The following is an 11,014-nucleotide window of genomic DNA, read 5'->3' on the forward strand; positions in this document are numbered from 1 at the left end:
AACTTTACCAGTCTCCCCAGCAGATAACAGTACAACTTTACCAGTCTCCCCAGCAGATAACAGCACAACTTTACCAGTCTCCCCAGCAGATAACAGCACAACTTTACCAGTCTCACCAGTAGATAACAGTACAACTTTACCAGTCTCACCAGCAGATAACAGCACAACATCATCTACAGACTCTATTCCTCCGAAACCCAGCACAACAAACAGCAGTAATACCTCTACACTGGTGGGAGTAAGTATAACTTCAGCATCCACAGTTTCTGCTACTACAGCAACCAGCCAAACAAACAGCAGCTCATCTACACCAGCAGATAACAGCACAACTTTACCAGTCTCCCCAGCAGACAACAGCACAACTTTACCAGTCTCACCAGCAGACAACAGCACAACTTTACCAGTCTCCCCAGCAGATAACAGCACAATTTTACCAGTCTCCCCAGCAGATAACAGCACAACTTTACCAGTCTCCCCAGTAGATAACAGCACAACTTTACCAGTCTCACCAGCAGATAACAGCACAACATCATCTACAGACTCTATTTCTCCAAAACCCAGCACAACAAACAGCAGTACCACCTTTACACTGATGGAAGAGAGTACAACTTCAGCAACCACAGTCCCTGCTACTACAGCAACCAGCCAAACAAGCAGCAGCTCACCTACACCAGCAGATAACAGCACAACTTTACCAGTCTCCCCAGCAGACAACAGCACAACTTTACCAGTCTCCCCAGCAGCTAACAGCACACCTTTACCAGTCTCACCAGCAGATAACAGCACAACATCATCTACAGACTCTATTCCTCCCAAACCCAGCACATCAAACAGCCCTACTACCTCTACACTGGTGGGAGTGAGTATAACTTCAGCATCCACAGTTTCTGCTACTACAGCAACCAGCCAAACAAACAGCAGCTCATCTACACCAGCAGATAACAGCACGCCTTTACCAGTCTCACCAGCAGATAACAGCACAACTTTACCAATCTCACCAGCAGACAACAGGACAACATCATCTACAGACTCTATTTCTCCAAAACCCAGCACAACAAACAGCAGTACCACCTTTACACTGATGGAAGAGCGTACAACTTCAGCAACCACAGTCCCTGCTACTACAGCAACCAGCCAAACAAGCAGCAGCTCACCTACACCAGCAGATAACAGCACAACTTTACCAGTCTCCCCAGCAGACAACAGCACAACTTTACCAGTCTCACCAGCAGATAACAGCACAACTTTACCAGTCTCACCAGTCGATAACAGCACAACTTTACCAGTCTCACCAGCAGACAACAGCACAACTTTACCAGTCTCACCAGCTGACAACAGCACAACTTTACCAGTCTCACCAGCAGACAACAGCACAACTTTACCAGTCTCACCAGCAGACAACAGCACAACTTTACCAGTCTCACCAGCAGATAACAGCACAACTTTACCAGTCTCACCAGCAGATAACAGCACAACTTTACCAGTCTCACCAGCAGACAACAGGACAACATCATCAACAGACTATATTCCTCCCAAACCCAGCACAACAAACAGCAGTACCACATCTGTACTTGTAAATATCAGCACAACTTCAGCACCCAAAGCTTCTGACACATCACCACCAAGCACAACAAGTACAAGCAGTACATTTGCAGTGTCTTCAACAACAGAACAGAGTACAAGAAGCAGCACTACTGCATCAGATGTGAGCACAAACTCTATAATAACTCCATAATGTCTCCATAATGTCTGCTGCTACAGCAACCATGACAGTGGCAGTACTATACCTACGCAATTAGATGTCCTCACAACTTCAGTGCCCACAGTCTCCACAGCTACAGGTTGGTCATTATGATTTCTGCTGAAGCCATTTCAAAACAATTAAATAATTTCAATACTACATGCTTACTAATAGTTTCCTTGTCCTCATAGCAAGGACAACACTGACAGACACCAAGACAACTCTGGATACGAATAGTATCACATCTTCCCCAGCAGGTGGGAGAAAATCTGGAATTTCCAACAAAAACACAGATTCCACCATCACATGGACATCTGTACTTCAGTTCTGTAGTTAAGTTTAAATTGTGAAATGTATTTTAATTTGCACCTTTTTTCTACAGATGCTCATATAGTGGCTATTTATCTGAAAGCTTCTGTTTTATCCCAGAATGAGGAAAATCCAACAAATTATTATTAGCAAATATAAATCAGCCTATTTGTGAAAAAAACACAATTATGATAGGCTTACTGGCCCATAGGTAAGGTAGCCACCTACAGATACAGCTTACCCTAAGGATTCAGTGTGCCACATTAACATTAAAACATGATTTATAAATATAGTATTTCAATAGCTTGTATTATATTCACTAAAAATGTATACAGGCTTTAGGCCGCCCACACGTTATTGTAGGACCAGTTTATTATGCAACTTAATGTTATACAATATGTAGGCTACTAGGAGGTCCCCGCTCCATCTCTCTCACAGTTAAGGGGTCCTTGGCTTAAAAAAACGTTGAAGACCCCTGGCCTAGAGTATTAGCCTACTTATTAAAGCTTATGACTCATTTTACAGCACAGCTTTAAGACAAAAAAAGGATGAATAGCCTACACTTTTCAGAAGCAAAAAGCAAACACACTGCACAGACTCCTTCACAAATCATAAATGCAAAATTAGGGAAATTCCAAATTCCAAAAGTGTCCCTGCATGGTGTCTGTGAAGACAGCTGCAATAAGGAGCTTCATTTGCAGACAAGCAAGATACTACAGAATACCACACATCAACAAGTACACATCAGCAACAGCTTCAGAGTCTAAGATAAGTTAAATTCAACAACTACACAAGGAATTAAATACGCACAGAAAGCCGTAGAGAGACATTTAACTAACAGGTAACAGTTAAAGATACCAGCAAACAAAGACAGGTAACGTTAGACAGTCAGGGGAGTTATTTTACTTACTTTATTTGATGTTGAGGCCCTTCTCTCTTTCATGGACTTGAAGTGGTGATTATCCATGTATCCAAATGAATATCCCACTACACGTGTTGCTGTGATGGTCATTTAGTTTGTTTGTCGACAGAACTCCTCATTTCCTCTCTCCATTGTCGGCTAACGTTAACTGCAAAAGCATTAGCAACACTTGAAAAAAAGCTAACTCTCTGTTTGTAAATGATGTCTTTCTTTTGTATGTTACAGGGTCAGAGTGTGACTGCTTGCTTCACAGTTCACTTTAATCTCGTTTTCAGAAAGGTGTCAATTCTTTCGCAGTTGCCGCCACTGACTTAGAATTAGCTTACTTTTTTATGTAGGCTATATTAACTTCATCTTTCTTTCCTTGGGTAGAGTACAGTAGCCTAGACTTTACGGGTGCATTATCATTTTCCAGCTCCAGCCAATATAACCTAGAGGGGCGCTGTTTCATTCATTTAAGGAAATTACTTGATTCAGTGTTTCCATTACATAGAAGATGCCACTGTATTTTTTTCTTATTCTTTATTTAGAATTCATTTAAGAGTGGGTTTCATTCAGTTTTACTCAAAAGTCTATTAGACATAGATATTAATGAGCATACATATATTCAAAGGTTATACTCTTTTGCTGTGCATAAATATGAGGGTATCCACTAATTACATGGGACATGACATGATATTATTACTCCAAATGGAATATGTGTCACTATCTAATAATATTGTTAGAAAAAAAATGTAATATGCAATAAATGATTATTCAAATATTTCTGGCATTTGGTCATAATGTGTGTTTGAATGTTTGTACATTGGAGATGATTTTCTACTTTGAGTAATGGTAAAGCTCTGCAATGTGGCTACATTTGTGGCAATAGTAGTCGAGTCATTGGACTCTCAAGTGTAGCTGCAAAAACACTTATCTACTTATCTACAGGCAGGCTGTTTTGTAACTCAATATCTGTCAGTGAAATAGGAAAAGAAAACATCAAAGAACTCTAACCCTAACCCTAAGAACTCCATGCTTATTTATTTTGGCAGACAATAAAACCATTATTGTCAGGAGCATAGGCTACTGTTGGCCACACTCTCAGCCAATCAGTCGTGGATTGGTTTACACTTCCTGCTCCTGATACAGTACGTTTGCTGCCTCTCTGCAATGATAAGTAAAACATCATTGTATTTTATTCTGAACAGTAATAGTTGAAGTATGAAAACTAAGAGACAAAAAATAAGCAGTTGTGTAAGATAGAAAAATACAGATATACAAATATTAAAGGCTGTTTAAAATCATTTGAATTTCAAGCAATGTTTGTTCTTTGACTTATCAAAAACGAATTGCTTAGTTTTATTTTTACACTCAGTAAATATATGTGCAGCCTTTTTATGGTCTTAGGTTTTAGTGTACCCCAGCCACTGCTTGACCCGTGTGTCTCTTCCTTGGTCCATGCTTACCAGTAGAGAGTGTGATATCTTGCACAACACACAGCAGAACGCTAGATATATTTACATAAGTGATCGGTCCTGATGATGGTCTAGGCATAATGTGACCCATTTACCACATCATCAGCATTCAGTGTAGGTCAGTCTGAGGGCAATATCTGTGTTGCACAAACCTTTCTTTTTGACGACCGATTTCATTACTGCCACTGCCAAATTTAGATCCAGTACAATAAAAAGCAGTTCAACATCAACACCAGTAGATGGCAGCAGAACCACAGCATAAACAGTCCTCTACTACAGCACCTTGCACTAAAGATACACCAGCAGGACTTGAGCATGCACAGTCTGCACTGCTACAGGTAGAAGACTTTCTAAGCTGAAACTCTTTCCAAAATTAAAATTTGCTGAAATACATGAAAATGTATTGTTGACCTCAGAGTCTGAGTCAACAAGAATCCTCAGTAGTTATGTTGCTGCCACACCTCTGCAAGCTTAATAACAACCGTAATAACACCTCAGGCTTTTGACAGTTTCCTTGTACTGGTAGCATGGGACAGCGATGACAGCAAACAGCACAACTCTACCAGTAGTGCCACATCTTCACCAGCAGATGGCAGCATATGCACTGATTCCGACTAAAGGTCAGACTACAGGACCATATCTAGGGTTGGGCATCGAACCGATTCCTACTTGGAATCGTTTCAGAAATTACGATTCCAGTGGAATCGTTTCTTTATTGGAATCGTTTGGAGGATTTGGTTTCAAATCTGATCATGGGTTCCAAATTTAACATGGTCAAGTTTTGGTCTCCGTAGCGGCCAGGCGCTTGTTATGCTGCAGCCATGGTGCACAGTAAGCGGCACTCTAGTGTGGCTTTATTTTACGTTGAAAAGCCCGGCAAAACTGCAACCCACAATTGAATCAAAATAAAACTTTCCTCTTATTTGTGAAATAAGCACGTGACCCGTTTCAACTCCACCCCTCAAAGAATCAGAATCGAGAATCAATAAGAACCGCAATCGAAAGGAAGAACCGCAATTGGAATCAGAATTGTTAAAATCCAAACGATGCCCAACCCTGCCACTATGATCTCAGGTACAGGCAATGAAATAGATATTTGTCTTACCCAATGATTAACAGTTTGAAAGGAAAGAAACATTTTCTTTGACTCTTTCTCTCTTCGGGGTGTATTAAACGGGATTGTTCACCTAAAAGTCTCTGTTTTAACCCACGAGAAGAAAAATGAAGATGTGATTTTAGAAGTTGGATGTAGCGTAAGTACTTGCAATTTGCAAACAAGCATCATTAAGTTACAGTAGTTCACAAGAAAGCCACCCATCATATATACTCTGTTTGCTTGTCTATTTAGAGTGTGTTGTCTCTCTCAGTTTGTAGCCCGAGCCCTTCTGCAGCAGAGCGGTGAAGGCTGCACCCTGAAGTGGAGACGCATCAAACCCATCTAAGAAATGGTCTACTTTCATCCAGTAAATCATCTGTATGGCCGGGCCCATCGCCAGGTGGGCCATTGGGGTGCAGCCGTGGGAAGGAGAGGTGCTGAGATAATATATAATAGAATAATATATAATATAATATACCTTAACCCCCAGGTTGAGGTTTGTTATCCGTAATCGGTCACATAACAACCCATCTGTCCCGCTCCCTGTTATCTGCAATCTCTCTTGTAATTATTTTCCAGATGGTTTTCCTATAGTATTTAGTATAGTATCCTGTAGTCATTCGTCTGTAGGCCTGTTGATCTGTTGTGGCAGGAAAGTTTGGACCGGATTCAGACAGCCTCTGGCAGGAACTAAAACATTTTCAAATGCAGCTTTCAACCAACAGCAATGCTTAAAAATGTAGTTTCGTCATGAGTCTGTGCTGTGTCTGTTAGTTATACTGATGACTAAACCTACACATTTCTTAGGCTACATTTCTTAACTGTGCTGTTTTTTTTATACTGTCATATTGTTTTTTCATAACATTGTATAGTGCTGTGAACATGTGATTTACAAAGTGGCAAATATTTTTGCAATAAAATGTAATTAAGTTGATCTGTAATGCTGTGGTTTTATTGGCTAAATCACAAAAGCATTGCATGCATAAATTAAAAATCACATGGCATCGAAAATGTATATTGTGAATGCAACAACTAACAAACTAAATAAACATAATCAATTCCTCCTTGAGTTCTGGACAACAATACATAAAATGAAATATGAAAATGTAGGCTATAAACGTTGATGATATTTCCATCATTTTCCATTATCGTTTTTAATGAAGGATTAAAAAAGACCCTTTCTCTGGCTACGGGGACTGGGTGTGACTAGAGTGAGAACAGACTGAGAGAATATGAGAATTGTTTGTTAATATGAAAATTGTATTAATGATCAATTCCCACTTCAAGCCTTTGGTAAGAAAATGACTTGAACCCATACTTAACTCAGTCAGCACTATCTGGTCAGAGTTAAATGTTTAAGAAGCTCGCCCAAAACATCAAGGCAGTGTTATTTGGCTGGGTAGGATATACACGTGGTGACCCCAGCACTTCAAGGGGAGGATGAGACAAAAATGTAATTATGAGGCTGAGGGAAGAAGAAGAAGAAACAGGTCCACATGTGGCCTCGGGGACCGGCATAACCTCTGGCAGCGGATAGTTCAAATCAGACAAAGCATTGTCAGTCCAGACCCACCTTTGACCCCGGATGTTTTAATTTATTGCCAACATTTAATACGTTTCTTTCCTTTCGTTCATTCTTTCTTTGATGGTCACCTCTGCTGCTAGTCTGCTAATCTGAAGCGTCCTCCCCAGTTCTCCGCAAAGGTAACGTTAGCGATGTGCGGTGCAAATCAGAAGCGTGTGTTCTCTGTAAACTCCTCTGCACAATCCCGCTGCGCAATTGGAGTTAATTCTACAGAGTGAGTCTCGGGTTCACGTTTCGCCACAGCTTTGTAAACTTAGATCATATGGGGTCACCGGGAGGTTGAAGCGGCCCTGTAGCTGCGCGTCCTCTCTCCAAAGATCAGTTACAATGTAGAATGGCAAAGGAATGTTGCTCAGTCCCTGGCTATTGCATGGAGCTTTTTGGCTCTAATTAGAACCAATTTGCGAGTGGAGTGTCATTATAATTGATTCAGGAACATTGTTTTGCATTCATTTACATTTTAGGCACATAGGCTTAACTATCTTAAACGTGGTTGATGCTGCAATTACTGTACATCCTAAAGTGAAATGATACGTTCAAATCATGTCCACATTTAAATACTTTATTGATTTATACATAACAAAAAAAAACAAAGTCTATAAATGCTTATAAATGCCTTTAGCTTAAATGCATGGAAATAATGTGTAACCCTTTACTAATTTGTTCAGTATGTTCAGTTAATTTAAATTGAATTCAGAGAATGGAAAATCCAATGGCAGATCAATACTCTCTCTTCACTCTCTCTCTCTCTCTCTCTCTCTCTCTCTCTCTCTCTCTCTCTCTCACTCACACACACACACACACACACACACACACAGTGTCCATGTTGTCCACACCATCAGTCTACTTTGGTATCCCTGGTTCCCTGTGGTGTGTGCATGTCGAAGGCCCCGGTGTTATTGATCCTGATTGGGCCTCACAGGAGGAGATTCCGGCCTGCCATTGACCCACACTTCTCCACGTTTCCACCCTTCTCTCAGATCATCAGAGGCAGCCGTCTCCTCCTGCCTGCCTGCCTGCTTGCGTGAGATTTCTGATTGTCAGATGGAAGGGGGAGAAGGGGAAAAAATGAACTTACTACAGGTTTTTGCAAAATCACTAGCAGGTCTTGCCTGAGTAGTCCGCACTGACGTTTTTCTGGCTTGGTGACTGTCAAAACATTCCCCCATGCGTTCATACCCTCCCTCCTTCTCCTTTAGAAAGCTTGTGGCTCACAGGCTGCTCTCCTCTTCAAAGTAAAACTTCTCCACCATGTGGCCTGTGTTGAATTTTTGTGTTGACGGCTCCCCAGTACTTATGAACTCCTTGTACGGGTCCTTTTTGTCCTCGTCGCTGCCTAAGCACTTGAAAAGTGTCATGGCAATGAAGGAGTAGAAGATCATCACAAACAGGATGTAGCAGTAAGCATTGTCGTAAGTACCCCTGGAGTTGGAGATGGGAGATGTTGGACTGGTGCTGGGCAGAGGGCTCACTGTGGTGCTGGAAACAGTCATGTTGATTTGCTGTCCATTAATGTCCATACCAGTGTCCTCCAGAATCTGCTGGCATCCGGAGAGAAGAGAAAGCAGGAGAGTCCGGTTCATGAGTTTCATAGCTAAATTAAAGGTGGAAGACTTAAGTGGAGAATTTTGACAGAAACAAAATAGATATTAGACAGAGAAGGGACCAGGGCGACTGAGAAAGGACTATAGATAGAAAGTGTGAGAGGCAGGAACTCACCACTTTAGGAAAGGCACGCCGTGAGTCATCCACCCACTCTTCAAGAGACCTGATAAGGCGGTATTTCAGAGATAAAGCGCACTCCTTCTCTGTCCTCTTGGATGCAGCTTAAATATTACAAAAGCACAACTATGACCTCCTTTTGAGAGTACTTTCAACAGAATTGTGTGTCATTTCGATCAGAAATTAATCTCAATCATTCATACACTCTAAGATTACAATTCCCCGAGCACATTTTGGCTCACATTATTTTCTAAAGCTCCCTTTTAACTCTTTTTCTTTTTTCTCAGCCCGTCCTCTTTGTGCTCCTTGCTTCACTTTCAATGTGGGGTCTTGGAAGCTGCAGAGACGCTTGGATTGTTGTCAGCTTCGGTCAAGTAGTCTACTCATTTCAAAGAGTGTTGGGGTCAGAGGTTAAGTTGTCTCCAGTGTGTTGCTGCTTGACTGACACTCCGCTCCAAAGCAAACCCTTTGGCTTCTTCACTCATTGTGTCTTACAAGTTGAGCACTTGTTAAAAAAAGGAGAAAAAAAAGTTTGTAGATAGTAAAGAAAATAGTGAAATGTGATCTTGCCTTGATCTTATCTGTTGGCTGTGTTGGACACCGAACATAAACATGCAAACCTGCCAACACACAAATACTTGCATACAAAATAATATTTCCAACATACGAAAACAAACATTCAGTCTATGTATTCTCACGCATGCACACTTACATATACCATGAATGACAGGGACAGCTGCATACCTGATCCCTAAACCTCCAGAAGAAAAGAAAGAAAAAAAACTGCCAGGGAGTGATAAAAATGCACCAGTGATATCTGTAACCTTTTGAGGAGTCTGCCAACTGGGTGAACAGTGTTTTCGTTTCTGTTAGGAAGCGAGAGCCGAAACCATTCTGCACAACCATGCCAGTGACTGATGTCCTGGTGTGACTATGGGCCGCTGTGCTTATATAATTTATAGCAGCTCTGCTTTAGTCATTAAGGGGTGTGAAGGAGCCCCTAGGGAGCAGGAATTTGTCCAAAAGGAGTGTTTATGAAAGGGGATATATTTATGATTTATTGCTCAAGGAGTGTGCACGAGGGGTGCTGCTCTTAGAGAGTAGCTCGTCTGGATTTAGATAACAGGGTAACAGCTGGTATGTTTAAAATGGCATTAAAGAGAGAGAGAGAGAAAGAAAGAAAGAAAGAAAGAAAGAAAGATTCTCTAGTCTGACAGTTTATCAGAGATTTTTTTAAAAGACTCAGATTTTGATTACTTACATTTTTCCTATTTAATTTTAGTCTGTTTACAGTTCAATTATACTTTCTCTAAATTGAAATTGAAGATCTAGACACTAAAGCCTTCTCCACGCTGCCAAAAGTACAATTCTGGAGAATAAATGCAGAGGACTTTAAGCCTTTATTTGTTTATTTGTTGGTCTAAAATAAATCAAATTTAAACATGTTGAATCTAAAAAATAATAGAATTAGCTTATTAGCCCACCAGGTTTAATATTTTAGTTATAGAATTTTTACTCAAACAAAATAAAAACAAAATAAAAACAAAATATTTTAACAAATGAGGACATGACCAATGGTAGCTACAGCCCTGGTATCCCATTAATGACACTCAAAGTCACAACTTTCTACATTTTTATATAGTTTATTATAAATAGTAAATAGTGCTGTATTGTACACAAAACTTACAACAAAATCATGTTTTACGCCAATGGAAATGGAAATTATACAAAAGAAGAAAACATGTATAATGAACATTGTGTAAGACTTAAGCACTTAAGAGCACCTAATACAAAACGTACAGAAGAGACGTAACACTTGAACAACACTAAATAAATAAGAAATGGAACGAATGTTTGCAAGTTTCTGGTGAAAACTAATTTAACACATGCAAAAGAAAAAAATTAACTGTCACACTGAATAATGTATTCACTGGCAGAGAATTTTTTTGGCTTAATGACATCACGACTAGGCTTGCTATTTTTCATCGCTGGATGATTTCCCCTGATTGATCAATGCACACAACCCAAAATTATTGACATTAAAATGAGAGAGCGTATAATCAGGGACATTTGATCCGTGTTAATTTACATCACATGAGGTATGAATGTATTGCACTTTCTTTGGGTTGCAGTGGTTTCACTATGACTTCACTCGATTCATGCCTTTCTGGTGGTTTTCCCG

The 11,014-nt window shown here is 40.3% G+C and overlaps 1 protein-coding gene across 1 annotated transcript in view; it reads left to right on the forward strand.

Annotated features, from left to right (window-relative positions):
- The window catches only part of LOC116037330 (uncharacterized protein PB18E9.04c-like), a 59,774-nt gene extending 53,903 nt beyond the window's left edge, over nucleotides 1-5,871 (forward strand). The window contains exons 12-16 of the mRNA XM_031281197.2: nucleotides 12-89; nucleotides 318-528; nucleotides 691-789; nucleotides 1,180-1,705; nucleotides 5,797-5,871. Of these exons, the coding sequence (XP_031137057.2) occupies nucleotides 12-89; nucleotides 318-528; nucleotides 691-789; nucleotides 1,180-1,705; nucleotides 5,797-5,871 (989 nt within the window). The remainder of the gene's footprint in view (nucleotides 1-11; nucleotides 90-317; nucleotides 529-690; nucleotides 790-1,179; nucleotides 1,706-5,796) is intronic.
- The last annotated feature ends 5,143 nt before the right edge of the window (nucleotides 5,872-11,014 follow it).

Source organism: Sander lucioperca, chromosome 9 (assembly GCF_008315115.2).
Source record: "Sander lucioperca isolate FBNREF2018 chromosome 9, SLUC_FBN_1.2, whole genome shotgun sequence".
NCBI lineage: Eukaryota > Metazoa > Chordata > Actinopteri > Perciformes > Percidae > Sander > Sander lucioperca.